The 19882-nt window shown below is 45.0% G+C and overlaps 1 protein-coding gene across 1 annotated transcript in view; it reads right to left on the bottom strand.

Moving 5' to 3' along the window:
* plch2a (phospholipase C, eta 2a) overlaps positions 1 to 19882 on the bottom strand; it is a 328352-nt gene that overhangs the window by 295107 nt on the left and 13363 nt on the right. The window contains exon 2 of the mRNA XM_072244834.1: positions 7116 to 7598. Within this exon, the coding sequence (XP_072100935.1) occupies positions 7116 to 7230 (115 nt within the window). The 5' untranslated portion in view covers positions 7231 to 7598. The remainder of the gene's footprint in view (positions 1 to 7115; positions 7599 to 19882) is intronic.

Raw genomic sequence — 19882 nt, 5'->3', positions numbered from 1 at the left:
CTGGGGGAGCATGTTCCCAGCAATGTACCAAGGAACTTCCGAAAGGAAAAGACCCCATTCCTGAAGGCTTAGAGGGACCACGCCCCAGTGTGTCGTTATGGATAGATGGAAGCTATGCTAAAGTCATCCTCGACACCGGGGCGCAGCTCAATTTGTTGTACAGTTCGTTTTACAACTGGTGTCTCAAGCATTTACCCTTGACAACATTAAGGGCACTGGAGATTTGGGGCACCTGGAGTTCATGGGGGCATTGTCTGTGCACCCAGCATTTTGAGCTGCTTGTGAGGACGTGTGTAGCAGCCTTGGGCCAGTACCGAATTTAAATGAGACCCGATTGTGGTACGGCCTGGGGGAAGTATCTGAGGGTGAGACCCTCTTAGTAGACGCTCCGAAATACCACAAGAGAGGGGAGTTGACTGCTGAAGACACCTCGGTGAGAGAGAGGTCGTGGCGACTGGACCCTGTAGCTGTGGAAGACGTAGGCAGCATGTGTGTGGATTATAGGACTCTGAACAGTCGCACTGTCATTGACCAGAATACAGCCCTGAGGGCCGAAGACGCTATGGTCTGTTTATATGGTGCGACGTGGTTTAATGTGCTGGATCTGAGGAGTGGATGTTGCGAGATCCTGATGAGTGAGGCCGACGAGGAGAAGACAGCCATTATAGGTTCCCTAGGATTCTTTCGATCTGAAAAGATGTCCCAGGGCATATCCGGAGCCCCTGCAATCTTCCCATGGGGCATGAGGAAGACCATGGGGGATGTGGAGGTGTTTGGAGTTTTGGCGTATGTGGAGATCACCTAGGGTTTGGATTCGCCTTGGGGGACCATGATGTGAGGCGACTGTCGGAGCCAGGGACAACCATTGAAGACTTGGAGTTCACGCTCATCAAAGTGGAGACGGAGAAACGGAATTCCGAGCCGAAACTGCGGTCATGTACTGATGAATTAATCCAGAGAGACGAAACCATGACCAGCTTTCGAAAGGATCAGCAGAAACTCAAGACATCGATCCAGAACAGATTGGAAGAAACTGGTGGTGTAATTGTGTCCCAGATGGAGATGGACACAAAGCATGGGTCAGAACTGCTGAGACTGGGGCAAGAGTTGGAGGAGTCGGAGAAGAAGCTGGCGTCTCGACTGCAGGAGGCTGAAGAGGCTGCAGAGGCAGCCCGGGCTAAGTGCTTCAGTTTGGAGAAAATCAAACAGCAGCTACTGATCGAGGGAATGAGGAAGAATACAGATTCGAAGGATGACGTGCTGGATGTGTGGTACATGCTGCCTTTCGCTAACTTCCCCTTGAATGAGGAAGAGACTTTTGGCCCTTCCCCCACTGAGTCAGGTGTAGTGGGGAGGGCTAGCTGTGGGCAGCCTGGGTTACAGTAGGACCCGGAAGCAAAAGAAGCGGGGCCCTGGACATGGGACAGGGGGCTCCAAGTTGCAGTGGGGGCATGAGCGAGAGATTGAGAGAGGAGTTTGCAAGCAGACCCGAGGTAACCCCGGTAGTGTCCGAGCCTTAAGGGTTTAGGCAAGGGGGTACAGAGGTCTTGGAGGATTAGGAAACTCCCAGATAGATTGGCCTATGTAGCGCCCGTGGGACCGGGCATAATGTCCACTGTTTGGGGAGCCATGTGACTGTTTGTACCTGGATTGGGTTTTTGTGTCTGCAGGAAGGGTGGGCGAGTTATTCAGAAGTCATGAGGACATGACTTTATTTGGTGGGGGGAGAGAGTAAGGGGTTTCTTCCTTTATGTTAACACAAAATAATCTGCAGATGCTGGGATCAAAGCAACACTCAAAACACGCTGGAGGAACTCAGCAGGTCGGGCAGCATCCATGGAAACGATGAGTCGACCTTTCCACAGATGCTGCCCGACCTGCTGAGTTCCTCCAGTGTGTTTTGAGTATCTTCTTTTATGTTACTGTGTAGGCTAATCAAAATGGCTTCTTTGTTATGTTATAATTAAAATGGCTTTTCTGAAATAACTGCGATGAGAGAGTTCTCTCTCTCTCTGCTTGTTTGGGTTATATTATTGATAAGGGAGGAAACGGAACAATTGGGATAGATGTTATTTCCTCTTGTGTGTCTGTAAGCTATTGTGTTGCGCGGTTTTTGGCGCAGAAGGCACAATGGGGACAGAGAGAGTGGATGCGATGCTGTGAGCTGGCTGACGGGACTGCCCCCGAGCGGGAGTCCGAGGCCCAGGGTCTTCAGCGAGGAGAGGAGATGAAGACTGACTCATGTGGAGCGTCTGGTCGACCACCGTGGTTGGTCCCAGGCGGCGGGTCGAGGTGGTCGGAAGGGATCGAAAAGAGGACCCTGTTACTTGAGCTCCAACTGTTGTGCACGAAGTGGTTGAACTTTGATAAGTCTGGCGCCTTTTACTTTCCTTTTATACTTTACCTCTATTAATTACATAGTTCCAGTAAGTTCTATAAATTGTAATCATTTAATCACATATGGTGTATTGTCTGTTATTTGGCGGGGTGGGGTACATCACACAGCATCCACACAAACTTGATTACCCAGTTTGGCGGGGCCGCAGGATGCTTCCCCTAGACGAAAGTGAGTTGAGCAAGCCTGAGGCTTACCAGGGGGTCTACACAGGCATTTACAGGGAAAAAAGAAATACAATACAATTTTATTGTATTTATTATTAAACCGACAATGACTGACAAACACCAATAAGCAAAAGAAGACACACTCTGCAAATAAGAATAATACTGACAACATGAGTTGCAAAGAATCGTTGAAACTCTGCAGGTTGCAAAATCAGCTCAGAATAATGGTGAAGGAACTTACCCACACCAGTTCAGGATCCTGATGGTTGTGGGATAATAACTCTTCCTGGACCTGGTGGTGTGGAACCTAAGGCTCCTTTAATACCTACCTGATGGTGGTAGCAAGAAAAAGGCATGGGCTTGGCGGTGGGGGTCTTTGACGATGGATGCTGATTTCTCGCGGCAGTGCTCCATGTAAATGTACTCAAGGTTGGAGAGGGCTTTGCCTGTGATGGGCTAGGAGAAAGGTAGGAAACTCTCCACTGTGCCTCTATAGAAGTTTGTCAAAGTTTTTGGTGACATGACAAACCTACACAAACTTCTAAGAAAGCCCTACAAACGTACTACAAGTCCCATAACCATCAGCAAGAACAGGTTTATGTTGTATGAATGTTCTTTCTGAGCTCATATTGTTCCTGCGATTGTCAAGAAAATGACAGTCGTAGTACCCAAAATTAGTTCAATGTGAATCATTTCAAGATATTTCAATATCACGAGGGACCTGTATAAATGACAAATATGATTCATAAATGCATAAAACCTGACAACAGACAATTTCCCATTATATACCTCAAGACAAGATATTTTGACTTATTTTATCTAGATTCAGCTTCAAAGTGATTCAACAGAGCTCAGATTCAGAAACCTTTGTCATGTCCTCCCTTGGCTGTAAAGCCCAAGATGATGTGGGGTGTATTGGTTCCTTTCAATTCAACAGTTTTAGCACAGTCTCATTAGATAAAATGTAAAGTTTGAGCTGGCCATGGGAGTATTTGATGCAGGGTTATTGCTCCCAGCAGTGGGCCGATCTTGTTTGTAATTAACAATGTGCACATACTAAACTGGACACTGAGAATCCAAAGGGCAATAGTGCTGAAGGAAGCCATTTGGCTATAAGTCTGCACTGTCTTTCAAAGATTAGTTGGTGATTCCCATTCTTTCCCCAAAGCAAACATTTCCACTTCCAACTTTCAATAATCTATTGAAAGCTAATGCTGACTATTTTTGACAACCTTCCTAGCAGTGGATTCCTAACTACAACGTCTCTTTGTGTGAATGCTCTTTCCAAGTCTTTACCGTCTTTCCTAAGGTGTGGCATCAGGAGATGGCCACAATAATCCAGCTAGTTAAATTGGTGGTGCTGTGGCTAAATTACAAGGCTAATGAGGTCTGAAATAATATTCCAGGGGTATCAGTTCAAATCCCACCACAACCATCTGAAGACCTAAAGGAAGAAGTTGATGACAACAACTGGTGTTTGTAATAATGACTATAAAACTACCAGGATGGTGAGCGATTCTTGGATCTTGGCCTTGCTACACATGAACACATAACGCCCCCCCCCCCAAACAACCTGGAAATGGCTTCTAGACTTTCTAACTAGTAGACCACAATCAGTGGCAATTCTTCATAACATATCATCCACTGTTACTCCTAATACTGGAGCTCCCTACAGTTGTGTTCCCAGTCTCCTGCTCTATGCTCTGTAAGCCCATGAGGGCATGGCTGGAACCAACTCAACAACTCTGTACTCATCAAGGTAGTTTCTTGGAGTTGGGTGACAGCTTCAAGTTCCTAGGCACCCATACCACCAGTAATCTCACCTGGTCCCTTCACATTCGGAAAGTACATCAGCATGTGCACATCCATCAAGATTTGGCATGTCCACAGGGATTCTTTTGAATTTCTACAGTTGCGCTATAGAAGGTATCCTGACGAGACACACCCCAGCCTAGTATGGCAAAGGTACCGCTCTGGATTAATGTAGCTGCAGAGAGTGTAAACATTACTGTTTATCACAGACTCCACACTTCCTTCCGTCCAGCCCATCTTTATTTCAGGAAGGCTAGTATAATCAAGGATGCCTGTATCCTGGCAATTCCCTTTACTCTGTTCTACCTGCTGGGAGAAGATATAGGAGCTTGTAAGCCTATCAGACCAGACCAGAGTGTGGCAGTTAGCACGACGCTGTTACAGTTCAGGCCATCCAAGTTCAGAGTTCAGTTCCAGTGCAATTTCCATATGCAAGTTTGCACGTTCCTTTTCGTGTGCAAGTTTGTACGTTCCTTTTCGTGTGCAAGCCGTTTTCCTCCCACAGTCCGGTTAGTAGGTTAATTGGTCGTTGTAGATTGTCCTGTGATTTGACGAGGGTTAAAGTCAATGGGTTGCTGGGTGACACAGCTCGGTAGGCCAGAAGGACCTATTCCATGCTGTATCTCTAAATAAAAACTATTTCTTCCCCACTGCTGTCAGAGTTCTGAATTAATCACCTGTTTCACATCCTCCTGTCCCAGTGTTTGCTGCTATGGTTTTGGAAGCTTAATTATTGGTTATTCCATCATTGTCACTTTGCCATTTCTTTTTCCCGGCTGCAGAATGCAGCATGTCTTTACACCATCGTGTTACACTTTACACCACTGTTGTTTTGTGCTTGTTGCCATCTTTACTGCTGTAGTTATTATTACCATGTATTCTGTTTACTCTGTGAGTTTCGCACAAGCAAGGATTTCATTGCACCTTGCCTTATACGACAATAAACTAATCTGAATCTGAAGGAATCTGCCAGCCTTATTCAATTTCCTTTACTACAGGGGTTATGTGATTCACTCTAATTCTTCTAAGGTTTTATGAATGGCAGAACACTCCTAATCGTGTTTCTTATGGTCTACACCATTCAGTTCTTTCCTGTCTCCTTTAGTGAAAAGAAAATGAATAAGATCAGACTGACCGCCTGGCATCAGACACAGCAGAACCAAATTTGGAGTCAGCCAGGCTGACATTGCAAAGCCTTACAAACTATAGGCCAGTCAATACTCAAGTTGACACAGTTGTCCTCACAGAGTTAAGTTTTAAACTAAGACTCCTCCATCACAATCCTGAATATGTCCTGGAGCATCGACAGGACAAGCATCGAAACGATGCTCCTTAGAGTAAGGTGATGAATATATATCAAAAGGTGCAGTAGTCCCAGCGCTAACTCTCCAAAGAAAACCATAGTTCATTAGAATGAACACAAAAGGAAGACTCGGGGGTAAAGAATTCACCTTCGTCACACACAATAAGCAACAGTGCACAGTAGTTTGAGCAAGTCATGCTCTACGTCAAAGATTCATTTCCCCTGAGGACAGAATTTCAGAGCAGGAGCAGGGTACTTATTGTGTGTTTGATACATGTGTGACATTGGATACTCATCTGTTCCTTTTCTCCAACTGGACATGAGCACAGCCTCTTGGAGATCCCAACACCTAACCATCACACATCAGACATTGCATTCCATAACTCAGCTGTAAAGTATTACTTAATAACAGTCACTATTCTTCATTCTGAGATCTTAGACCACTGCACAGGTACTCTGACTGAACTCAACAGTTGTTTAATAGGGGTTGCCTTTTGGATTTTCCCATGAGGAATGGCGAAGATTGGGTTAGCAGCAAACATCACTGTTGTACTTCAGATTCCAGGCTACATCTTGAGCAGCTTCCCAGGATTTGGTTAGTGAAGGAAAGTCGAATGTTAGCACAGAATGGGAAGTGTGGGTATGTTAAATGACCTTTCCTCATTCCTGCCATTGCATCTTTTCCCACTTCAGAAAGCTGCTTTCTACAGTTACACACATCCAATTGATAGGATCCTGAAGGGTTTGTCCAGGAGAGAGGAGCCTGTGATATGGCTCAGGTATAAAGGTGGAATGGTATTGGACCAGCAATCAACATGCTTGTACTAAAACACCGAATATTACAAGTTTAAATCCCAGGCTTTAGTGTCAACATTTGAATTATCTTATTTAAACCTGTAAATAAAATGCCAGTGTCAGTAACAACAAATATGCCAGATTGTCATAAAAACCAAAATTCATTTACAAAATGAATTCACTACCATCGTTTCCCAGTCCGGGTCTGTATGTTAGCATTATGGTTATGGGTCCGGTGTCACATACAGATCCAGACTATCCTTTGAAAAGGTCTCATGAGGCAATGTATGCCAGTCTTGCCACTGACACACTCATCCTAAGAATGAATTTAAAAATTATCTTCAATTCTACAGTTTCTATAATGCATTGCATTGTGGGAAATGTGGCCCTCCATTAACGTCATCCCTGGTGCTGTTGTGGTGTTTCATTGTCAGCCACTGTCCAGGGGTTGTAGGAGAGGAGGTGGTAGGTGTGCTGGGGGAGGGATGGGTGGGGTTAGGGGTGGAAGTGGAAGTAAGTATCTTTCCCACATTCAGTTATTGTTTCACATTCAATCCACCCAGCATCCTCATCAGTCGGTCATGCATTCCGCTAATATCAATAACGTAACCCAAAAATAACTATTCATTCAAAAGTAACTTACCCCCATACATGGTGTTGGTGGATAAGAAGTGGTTACAACACAGAACATGGTTCTCCTGGAGCCTCTCGTGGCTCTCATAGCTCCTAGGTCCTGACTGTGGTGAGATCTGGTTCATCTTCTCCCGTCAAACAGGCCAAAGGCAAGTCTTACTGAAAGAACCTCCTTTCTGTCTCTGGCACAATGCAGTGAGTTCTCACAGGCGTTGCTGATCACATATGCAGATGTTCTTTCCTGTCTCCCCCAGAACTCCCCTGGACACCTGGCAAAGGTTTAGAGCACTTGATGCTGCTGTTTAGTTGAGCCTCAAGCATTCCTAGGAGGGCTTTCCATTGACTGAGTGAGCATTGAAGGTTGAAGCAACAGAACACACTTGAGATGGTAAGGAGGGAACTTCCTTCTTCTTGAGAAGAGGCAAATTAATGACTAGGGTGACAGAGTTCCAGGCATCTGGCCAATTCAGAACAGGTACAGTTGCTTCAGTGCCTGTGGATAGGAAGAAGTTCAAGAAGATCAGTTTACTTTTATAGCTCTTAGAAGTCTGTTCGTATCACAAAGGGAACAGACAACAGAATAAAGGAAACAGCCTGCATACCAGCTCCCCTCTCACTGCGAAAGAAACCAAGTTCTAAGTTCAAAAGTTCAAAGCAAATTTATTGTTAAAGAACATATATGTCTCCATATAGTATTCATTTTCTTGCAGGTATTCACAGTAGAATAGAGAAATAGAATAGAACCAATAAAAGGCTATACATAAACGTATGGCAAACAACCAAAGTGCAGACAAAGACAAACTGCAAATTTAAAATAAGTACTGACAACATGAGACTTTGATTGCTTGTAGATTGTGGCATCAGTTGATTGTTGAGGTGAGTGAAGTTAGTCACCCTGGTTCAGGAGACTGATGATTGTAGGTAATAAGTTGCAGAGGGAGCTGCCAAAACGGTGTGGAGAGGTGGCGGTGGAAGCCAGATGGCAGAGTGGCAGTGACGTCAGTTACTAATTTGCCACCTACCTTGTTTACATAAGGGCGAGCAAGAAAACTGAAGTATTGAGTGAAGTGCTGTCATCCCAGGAAGTGAACTCAACATCGTCACTAGGATTACATCACTGTATAATTGTGGATGGATAAAATGATTACAGATGCCAAAGCTAGCCCTGAATACACCCTTGCAGAACAAGTCAAGAATTCGCCCTTCCTGATGAATACTTTTTCCAAGAAAATTGCTTTAATCTAGTATGCAATACCATATGTTATAGCACTTAATCACACATTGCTCTGTGACAACACTGGTGCCAAGCTGTATGGGTCCTAATGCCCTTCCCTTGGACAACGCTGGTGTCCTGGAGAGGGGAGACTTGCAGCATGGGCAACTGCTGGTCTTCCATACAACCTTGCCCAGGCCTGCGGCCTGGAGAGTGAAGACTTTCCAGGCGCAGATCCATGGTCTCGCAAGACTAACGGATGCCTTTATTTATTTATGTTATAGCAGTAGTATCGAATATTGATTGGTGCCAGTCAGTTATTATTTAATGTTGTTAATACAGTAATATTGGTTGATACAAGTCTGCCTTGGGTGGAACACAAGCACGGCAGTTAGCGCTGTTGCCTCACAACTCCAGGGACCTGTGTTAGATCCTGTCCTCGGTTACTTTCCATGTGGAGTTTGCACGTTCTCCATGTGATTATGTACATTTTCCCTGAGGGCTCCGGTTTCCTCCCACGCCACAAATGTGGGCTGGTGGATTAATTGGATACTTTTAAATTATCCTTAGTGGAGGCAGACAGCTAAAGAAACAAAGGGGATTTGACTGGCAGAGAAAGAGAGTGAATAGATGGCAATGTTACAGAGAAATAAGGAGAAGGTGGATTGGACCAATGGGATTGCTTTGCTGGGAGCTAGCATATAAACATGTTGGGCCGAATACCTTCTGTGTTGTACTAAGTAAGAATTATGCAACACTGGTGTTCATTATTGATTTGTACAGGTCCGTCATTGTAAAAAGTGAGAAAAGTATTAGCTAGTAGGGACAGTCAATGTGTAACACTGAGGTACACTATTGATAGTACAGATTTGTTCAGTATAGCCATGAGATATTGGCTGTACAGGACTATCAACGTGTAATGATGGGATACAGGACTATCAACGTATAATGATGGGATACAGGACTATCAATGTGTAATGATGGGATACAGGACTATCAATGTGTAACGATGGGAGACAGGACTATCAACACGTAATGATGGGATACAGGACTGGTTGTTGCAGGCATTTCACTGGATGTCTTGGACTGCAGGTGATGCTTGATATATCCTGTCACTAGGGGTTTTCTCTTTGTAGGAAAGGAGGTTGAAAGGTGACTTGATAGAGCTGCAAAAGATGGTATGAGGCACAGATCAAGTGGACAGCCAGAAACTTTTCCCCAGAGCAGAAATGACTAATACTAAGTGGCTGCAGAAAAGTATGGGGGGAATATCAGAGGTAGGTTTTTTTACACAGAGAGTGATGGGTGTGTGGAACCATGGGTGGTGGTAAAGGCAGATACATTAGGGACATTTTAAAAACTCTTAGATAGGTACATGGATGTTAGAAATACAAAATGTGGGAGGAAAGGGTTAGACTGATCTTAGATTAGTTAAAAGGTCGGCACAACATTGTGGGCTGAAGGGCCTGAGATGCTCTATATAACAATACTATAGACTATGTTTATGTATGTATGGGAAAGGGTTCAAAGTTGTTTCTCTCTTTTAGAATAGAAAGAAATACATTTGGAAATAACAGACCAGTTAGTTGAGAGTCAGTTGTGAGGAATGCTAGAATTTGTCAATCGGGATAGAATGACTGAATGTTTAGACAAGCAGAAAGTTTGGATCTGTGAAGGAAACTGTCTAACATAATCAATTACAGTGTCTGAGAAGGTAAGAAATGTGGTAGAGGGAATATCAATGAATAGGATTTGCAGAAGCCATTCAATAATGTTCAATAATACAGAAGACTGTTCACAAAAATGAAAATATATGCAATTGGAAGTAGCCCATTGATAGTAAGTAAATTGGTTGGGCAATGGGAACAATGATTTGGGATAAAGGATATGTAGTTCATCTAGCAGGAAGTGCCCTCAGGATCTGTTCCTGGGCCTCAGATTTCCACCATATTTCATGAAGGATCTTGTGAGACCAGTGTTCACCCCATCACTGGTGCCATGTCCCCAGTGCTACCTGTATCATATCCCATTGTTGGCACAAAACTAAAAGCCCCATTCAGTCTGTCAGGTTGTGTTGTGTTGCCCCAAGGATCTAAACTCAAAACTTGCCAAAGGACGGATGAGCCAAAATCCACCCACGTCTGGAGACAGGCACTGCCTGGTGTTCTCCACCCAGAGGATCACCAATGAGGTAAAGCCAGTCAGTGACTCCCACAGGGATATGGTGAAGGATGGAGACAACCAACTGCGCAGTTGTAAGCAGCGGAGAAACTTCACAGTGAAGCCGTGTGTAAATGGCCGATAAAGTGCACACTTCACAAACTACACACCTGTCTGCTTTTTGCAGAGATTGGAGTGTCCTCTGATGTATATGCCTAGTTAGCTATGGCTCTGAGATAGGTTCCATGTGTGGTCAGTGAACTTATTTCAAATGGGTTTAAATTCTCTTGGACAGCTATGGGAGGTGGACAGTAAACAGAGTACTGAATGCTAATTGCTTTGTGAGCAGATGGGATTATGGGGTGGAATTGATGGGGTGGTTTCCTCAGAAGCAAGCCCCTGTGATTGCATCTGAAACGGACCCAGTGTTTAAGTTGTGGTACTGAGGGGCTACGTGACCATGTAGCAAGTCAAGGCAAGAGAAGCAGATGGACCTGAATTGTACTCACAGGGATGAAGCTGACAGAAGAGCCCAGGAGAATGCAATGTCTGAAATAGTTCTGCTCTTTCTTTCAGTCCGTGTCAACTCTCAGTTAGCAAGTAGGAGCTTGCCCTTGGAAGCAATCTTTCCTCTGATCTCAGCAACAGTGACAGGCTGTTCTGCCCACTCACCCTATTCAAACCCATCAGAAAAGGTGACTAATTGAAAAACATCTCGAGGCAAGTCCTTTGAACATATATATTACAAGGAAGCTGCGGAGATACACACTGTGCAGCTCAGAACAGGGAGGCAGTGGTGAGAGGGGAGGCACAAAAAGAAAAAGTTTGCAAATATTTTAACCAAACTGAGAGTTTGTAACAATCAGGAGGGGCATCACGTGCTGGAGGGCTTCACTCCAAAACAGGCAAAGCTGAGGGCTGACCCAAAAGAGTCTTTAATATTAAGAAGGGGATAAGAAAAGTAGATACGGGTAAATTTCTCCGTAACAATCAGAAAGAGGTACGTAAAACATTGTTAAACCCAGTCAGGAATTCAAGGAAATTCAGACAAGAGTGTAGAGCGCAGAGCAAGACTGTCAGTTAAAGAGGAGACCAGCGTTTCAACATTGAGAAGGGAGGGAGTATGTCCCAGGCACTCCCGGAGGCAATATTAAGAGTGGGGAAGTTTGAACAACAACCTAAGTCATGTCACTTTCCACGTCCTCAGGATTTGCCTTCATTGCCAGCAATGTTGTCCCACAGGGCAGGGGCAAGGTTATCACCACCAACCACCAACCCCCACCCCCTAAAGGAAGCTGAATCGGAGAATTACTTGGAACCTTCAATCTTAAGTTCAAGTTCACAGAAGTGATACATTTCAGAGACAGGTGGGAAACACGGGATGGGGAGTGGGGGGCAGACAGTTTGCGAACACTCACAAAACCAACAAAATGCATGGATGGACTGAAGAGAATATTACGTAAACAGGTAGAGAGAAAGGGAATGAAGGACGTGCTGATGGAGTGAGGTAATAAATGCATGACGAAGCCTGTGCGCACGTACCAACTTGGCCCGGTGTTTCAGATTCTTTATGGATTGATGTAATACAGTGTAAATCAGTGGATGGGATGTACTCACACTAGGTGCACCTCAGGATACATGCTTAGCCCACTGCTCTACTCTCTCTACACCCACGACTATGTGGCTAGGCACAGCTCAAACAGCATCAACGAATTTGCTGATGACACAACTATGAACTTCAGATGGTGGCGAGGAGGTGTTCAGAAGTGAAATGGATCAACTGGTTGAGTGGTATCGCAACAACAACAACAACCTTAAACTCAATGTCAGTAAGAATTCGGAATTGATTGTGAATTTCAGCAAGGGGAAGTCGGGGGAACATACAACAGTCTTCATTGAGGGATTAGCAGTGAGGGTAAGAAGTTTCAAGTTCCTGGGTGTCAACATCTCTGAAGATGCAGTCTGGGTCCGATATATTGATGCGATTACAAGGAAAGCACAACAAGAGCGATATTTCATTGGCAGTCTGTCACCAAACGCTTTTGCAGATCTCTACAGATGCACTGGTTGCCTCACCATCTGGAATGGAGGGGCCACTGCACTAGATCGGAAAAAGCTGCTGAAAATTGTAAACTCAGACAGCTCCATCAAGGGCAGTAGTCTCCCCAGCACCGAGGACACCTTCAAAAGGCAATGCCTCGAAAAGGCAGCACCCATCATTAAGGACCCCCAATGCCCTCCTCCTGTTGCTACCATCAAGGAGGAGGTACAGGAGCTTGAAGACACACAACGTTTCAGGAACAGCTTCTTCCCCTTTTCCATCAGATTTCTGGATGGACAATGAACCCATGTACACTATCTTTTTTTTTGCTCTCTTTTTTGCACTATTTATCTGATTTAATTTTACATATATATATATATATTTCTTATTGCAATTTATAGTTTTTTATTATTATGTATTGCAATGTACTGCTGCCACAAAACAATAAAATTTATGACATATGCCAGTGACATTAAACTCTGATTCTGAGCTCTAGAGCTACAAGTTCCAATGGAGTTACTTGGTCAAATAAATAATGTCAAGAAAAGTAGGAATGAGACACAAGCTCATATCTGTCTACTTAGAGAGCACAGTTGGTTATTATAATAATAGATATGTAGGAGAGACTGGGACCTACTCAGAAGTTTTATAGAATAAATGGTGATAGGGTTGTAAAGGTGATTGGAGAGAGGAGAATGAGAGAACAAGGGAGACTGGGATGTGGAGGAGAAATAAGGAGATGATGAGAGGGGAGATGCCACATATGGGAGGAGAGGGAAGTGTTGGAAAGTGGGGGAGAACAGAGGCAAGTATGGACTTCAGTAAGGCCTTTGACAAGGTTGCAACCGCAAGGTTAGTTAGGAAGGTTCAATCGTTAGGCATTAATATCAAAGTAGTAAAATGGATTCAGCAGTGGCTGGATGGGAGACGCCAGAGAGTAGTGGTGGATAACTGTGTGTCAGATTGGAGAACGGTGTGTAGTGGTATGCCTCAGGGATCTGTACTGGGTCCAATGTTGTTTCTCATATATATTAATGAACTGGATGATGGGGTGGTAAATTGGATTAGTAAGTATGCAGATGATACTAAGATAGGTGGAGTTGTGGATAATGAAGTAGGTTTTCAAAGCTTACAGAGAGATTTAGGCCAGTTAGAAGAGTGGGCTGAAAGATGGCAGATGGAGTTTAATGCTGATAAATGTGAGGTGCTACATTTTGGTAGGATTAATCAAAATAGGACATACATGGTAAATGGTAGAGCATTGAAGAATGCTGCAGAACAGAGGGGTCTAGGAATAATGGTGCATAGTTCCCTGAAGGTGGAATCTCATGTAGATAGGGTGGAGAAGAAAGCTTTTGGTATGCTGGCCTTTGTAAATCAGAGCATTGAGTATAGAAGTTGGGATATAATGTTGAAATTGTATAAGGCATTGGTAAGGCCAAACTTGGAGTATTGTGTACAGTTCTGGTCACCGAATTATAGGAAAGATGTCAATAAAACTGAGAGAGTACAAAGGAGGCTTACTAAAATGTTGCCTGGGTTTCATCTCCTAAGTTACAGAGAAAGGTTGAACAATTTAGGTCTTTATTCTTTGGAGCATAGAAGGTTGAAAGGGGACTTGATAGAGGTGTTTAAAATTATGAGGGGGATTGATAGAGTTGACATTTTTCCATTGAGAGTGGGGGAGATTCAAACAAGAGGACATGAGTTGAGAGTTAAAGGGCAAAAGTTTAGGGGTAACATGAGGGGGAACTTCTTTACTCAGAGAGTTGTGGCTGTGTGGAACAAGCTTCCAGCTGAAGAGGTTGAGGCAGGTTCGATGTTGTCGTTTAAAGTTAAATTGGATAGATATATGGACAGGAAGGGAACGGAGGGTTATGGACCGAGTGCAGGTCGGTGGGACTAGGTGAGAGTCGGAGTTTGGCACGGACTAGAAGGGCCGACATGGCCTGTTTCCGTGCTGTAATTGTTATATGGTTATATGGTTAGAAGTGAGAGAAAAGATACATGAAGAGAGTAGATTGTGAAGGAGGGGAGGTGTGGAGGGGAGAGAGAGATTGAGTGAGTGAGTGAAGAAGATTGAGTAGATGGGGAGGAAGGTGGACAGGAAATTAGAGATGGAGGATGGAAGAAGAGGCAGGTGGATTAGCAGTAGAAGAAGAATTGCATCTGTTAATCTGACAACAGGCCCTGGCCCAGGTCACGTGAGGGACAGATTGTGGCCACAGTTGCTACAGCTGCTTGCTGGTATCTGGTTAGGATGGGAGCACTGCGACTGCAGTCTACCACTGACTCTTACTGGAAATACCAGAGCATCCTCTGGGCAATGGCAATCAGGAGCAGAACTGTTACCAGTCTTGGGTGTGAGGATCTCTCTCTTTCTGCCTCACACCTAGTTCTCTCCAGAACTCTCTACTAGTAGACATCCCTCAGGATAGCCTTCTGCATTTTTTAGTGCTTGAGACACGATTCATGTTCAACAATTCTGAACAACATGAGACAGTTAATAGAATAACATATGGGTGACCAAAAGAGCCTGGGTTTTAGGTTGCAACTTAGCGAGAGAGAAGGGATTTAGAGAGGGATTTCCAGTGCAGTTGAAGGTATGACTGCCAATGGTAGTCTTTTTGGAAATCACAGCTGAACTGGAGGAGCACAGAGCTCTCAGAGGTTTTGTCAGGCCTGGAGGAGTTAACAGACATAGGGAGGGTTGCTGTGACTGGAAGAAACTGCAGAGAAAAAGAGACGTTTTAGGCTGGAAGAAACTGCAGAGTTAGGGAAGAGTGTAGCAGCAGGAAGAAATTACAGAGAGAGAGAGGTGTGTCAGGGCTGGAGGAAGTTACAGAGAGAGGAGTGTCACAGATGCAAGTTACAGAGATAGAGAGGTGGGTAACGGCTAGAGGAAGTTACAGAGTTATGCAGGAGTTAAAAGCGATAGAGACAGCTATAGAGATTGTACAGAGATGAGCAGGAATGTAGAAACTGGATGAGGTTGCAGGGGTAGAGAGGGATGTGGGGATTTGGGGGAGTTACAGATACAGGGAAGGATGTAGGGGCTGAATGGGGTTGACAGCGATAACGAGGCGTGTGGAGTTTGGGGAGGAGATCGAGATCGTAAGATGTGTAGGGTGTAAGGATTGGAAGTTACAGGGACAGCGGTTAAATGGGCTGACCAGCTGAGTGTTACCAGCAGCACCAGTTTTTATTTGGAGTTGCTTTTACATTACATCATTCACTGCAATGTAAGAGATAGTCTGCAGGGTACTGAGATTGTGAGGGGTGATACGTAAACATAAGTCTTCCTTTTTCGCAGGTAGGGCCGCTCCCATGTCTCATAAAGTCTTGTCCTCCTTAACAGCAGAGCAGCTGACTTCAGTAAGCAAATAACAGGGTGAGGGAGTGGTTATTACACAGGCCCTGGCCTGCCTCCTGGTCCACAGTGACTGCAGAACAATGAGTGGCAACAGAGTGACTGCCAGCAAACTAAATGTGGGAGTTCAACACTGAGCAGAGAGAGAGAGAGAGCAACCCTCCCCTTGTGGAGACAGGCAGGCTGATCTGCGAGAACTGAGTGGGTGCAGAGGAGGGAGGTTACACATGGCACTCCCGGAGACACATTTAAGGGTGGGGATGTTTGAACAGCAGCCTGGGATCTTAACACTATCCATGTCCTTAGGTTTTGCCCTCAGAGCCTGCATTGTGTGTAGGGGGCAGTTTATTAGGCTCACCATCACCTTGACCCTCAGCCCACCCAGGAAGCTGAATCTGAGAATAGATAGATAGATAGATATATTTTATTGATCCCGAGGGAAATTGGGTACATGAAACCTTCAATCACAAGGAATTCTTCGACCGATAAGCAGCCTGCAAACACTCTCAGTGGTAGAACATTTAGGAGAGGGGAGTGAAGATGGGAAGGAAGAAAGAGATGGAGGTGGGGGGGGGACACAGGGAGAGGGATTGCTTTCTTCATGACAGTTCTGCCAGCCACCAGAGAATTCCATCAACTGCCACCTCTATCCAGATCCCCATTCCTGTCAGGGACTCAGGCCCTGGTCAGGTGAGCAGTGCCCTGAGGTACACGCACAAAACACTGGAGGAACTCAGCAAGTCAGGCAGCATCTATGAAAAAGAGTAAACAGGTGACGTTTTTGAGCCGAGACCCTGCACCAGTGCCCTGAGGTGATAGCTCTTCAAACAGTGCAGCTGGAAGAGACCTGTGTGAAGAGGCCCACAGGTGCACAGCAGAAATACCCGTGCCTACCAGCTTTATGTTACCATGCACTGCAGCTCGCTTATATCGATTAGTGCTTTGGGAAACTCTGTGGTCTTATAGAAAAGAGAGAGGGAGAGTGGGGCCTGAGTTACATTCCTCAGAAACTTCGTGTTATAGGAAGTTGGATTATAGCAAAACAGGCTGTAGTTACCTTCAGAGCACAGACTTTTTCCCTACGTTGGCACTATTATCAACGTGACCCACATAATGCAAATAGTGTTCCCTCATCCACCAAATGCGTTATAAGCAATTTGTGTTATGGAAATACGTGTTGTAACAGAAGTACCTGTACCTGGTAACTTTATGTTGCCATGCAGACACTGATCCCTTATGTCAATGAAGTGCTTTGTGAAAGGTGTTATAGAAAAGATTCAACAATACAACACAGAAGGGGGGGCTTTCTGGCCTTTAGGCCAGTTCTGTCTCATCGGTGCAGATCTTGAATTATTCCCACTCCCCGTGGACATGCATTGTTACTTTCCCCAAGTATCTATTCAGTTCTCTTTGAGAGTTACTAATGGAGCTGCTGAGACAGCTCTTCCTGATCATCGCAGTATGCTCCCTCTGGCTAATTCTCTGATCAGTTTAAATCCATGGCCTGTCACTGCCCCTTCTGCCACTAGAGACAATTAAAGAAAACAGAAGTGGGAGCAGCATTGTAAACACGAGAGGTTCCGCAGATGCTGGAAGTGCAGGACAATACACACAAAATGCTGGAGGAACTCAGCAAGCGTATTCCTCTCTGTAGATGCTGCCTGGCCTGCTGAGTTCAGCCGGCATTTTGGTGAGAAGCTGGAGCAGGAGCACGTCACATGGCCCTTCTGCACGCTCTGTCTTTTGGGGAGATCGTGGCTGATCTTCTACCTCAGCACTAGTGTCCTGCATGAACCCCATCTTTGTCATTATCATCACAGGTGCGATCACAACATTTAAAAAACGTTTGGACACACACATGGATAGGGAAGATTCCGAGGGATACGGGCCAAGAGCAGGCAGGTGGGACTGGCTTGGTGAGGCACACTAATCGGCATGGACGAGCTGGGTTGAAGGGCCTGTTTCTGTGGTGTAGAGCTCTAATAATCCCTGCTGCAAAACACCTCTCAGGACGGTTGATTCCATTGACATTTCTGCAATAATTCCCTGTGATGGACACTGTTGCCTCTATGAGACAGAGCTCTACCAATAGACTAATTTGTGGCTGACCCTTCAGGAATGGGGAGGGTGAAGTGATTCATAATCTGGATATCCCAGACTGTGCCACGTGCACAGTCACAACAGTCCTTTGAATGTTTATTCAGAGGTAGGTGCACAGTAACACAGCAGTGAGAGTGCTGCCTTACAGCTCTGGAGATCCGGGTTCAATCCCAACCTCGGCGCTCTCCGTGTTGAGCCTGCATGTCCTCCCTGAGTGCATGAGTTTTCTCCAAGTGTTCTGATTTCTTTCCATATTCCACACGGGAGTGAGTGGGCTGAGGGGGTGGCCGATGGTAATGTGGGATACAACAGGAGCTACCTGGGATGCAGACTATACTTCAGGTACAACAATGCTTGTTTGGCACAGGGTCAGTATCTCATATCAACTGGCCCTGCCAGGTACAGAGTCTGTACAGGGTCCATACACCAAATGCAGACACCACTTGAACACACTTGAGCAGAAAGATAAAATCAATAACTTTGGCCTTATTTCAGGTGTCTGCTGTCCCAAGCTTGAAACTACTTAAACTTCATGTAAAATTGGCCATGGCTGACAGAAGTCAAGACCAATCTGTGGTGTAAAGGGTTGATCAGTACTGAAGCCTGACAAAATGTTCCTATTTCCACCAGCTGTTTTATTCTGTTGGGATGTATGTGAGTCACAGGAATGAAAATCTTGTTGTGGCCACTTCCTAATTCAGAAACAGAATCGAGTTTATTATCACTGACATAGTCGTGAGATTTGTTGCTTTGCTACTTAGATCAGTTTGAATTAACGACTAGAGGCATTCAGATAGGGAATGGAAACCAATCCGGGGCACGCATGCTGGAAAAGTGGTAAACATGAAAGTGGGCAGTGGCTGGCACATTACCTGGAATTACAGTGAGCTCATCAACTTAGCAAAAACTCCAAGAAAAATCAGCCAGTCACTATGGAGGAAAATATTTGGAGCTGGAAGATGAAAGAAAAACAAAAGTGGCTGTTCAACTAAGTAGGGAAGCTGGTAGTCAGTCATAGGATACAATCTGCACAGACACATCCAAGGAAAGTGGCAATTAAAACAATAGGGAACTAAATGCATATTTGTCATCACCTTGGGTGTTAATGTAAAGTAAATTCATTCTAGGACAGTGACACACCTGTAGGAAATTTAGTTGCTCAACACAGTGCCCCAGAACTTGCAGCTCCACCCCTCCACTGATTGTGGATGACCAGCCATGATCACAGTGAATGGCGGTGCTGGCTCAAAGGGCTGAATGGCCTACTCCTGCATTGTCTATTGTCTACATGGCTGCCGATCACACTCACACCATTATCCCTTCTTTTCTCCATTGGAGTTTATCTAGTCCCCAGCGCAAGCATCTGCCTTTCCCAACCTCTTATATCAAGGCATTTCTCTTCCTTACAGAGCGAGCCCCTCAAAACTCTCCTTTGAATTTTTGGTCTGAATCATTAACCAAGAGCAATTGCTTTACTGAGTATCTGGGGAAACCTGTCGCTATTTAGTCTCTCGGCCGTTGTAAAATTTACAAGCACAAATCCTGCAATTTGACAGTGAGAGGGAGGTCATGTAACTAGAGCAACACACATCAAAGTTGCTGGTGAATGCAGCAGGCCAGGCAGCATCTCTAGGAAGAGGTACAATCGACATTTCAGGCCGAGACCCTTCGTCAGGACTGTTGTTGTCATGTAACTAGAGAGGCTTTTATGTTGTGAGCAACCTGACATCAGGGTGACTGGTATACAAGACACGTTCTCTTGTATGCCCTTCATGCCAATGACAGCTCTTTGTAAGGACCAACCAGTGAGCCTCTCCCCACCACCCCCCAGCTCTTTCCCATTGCTCTGGGTATGTTTCTTTCTCAGTTTTCTGGTTCAGTTATTCCTGAATC

Source organism: Mobula birostris, chromosome 27, assembly GCF_030028105.1.
Source record: "Mobula birostris isolate sMobBir1 chromosome 27, sMobBir1.hap1, whole genome shotgun sequence".
NCBI lineage: Eukaryota > Metazoa > Chordata > Chondrichthyes > Myliobatiformes > Myliobatidae > Mobula > Mobula birostris.
Note: the sequence above shows the minus strand (reverse complement) of the source record. Positions and strands in the feature narration are given on the sequence as shown.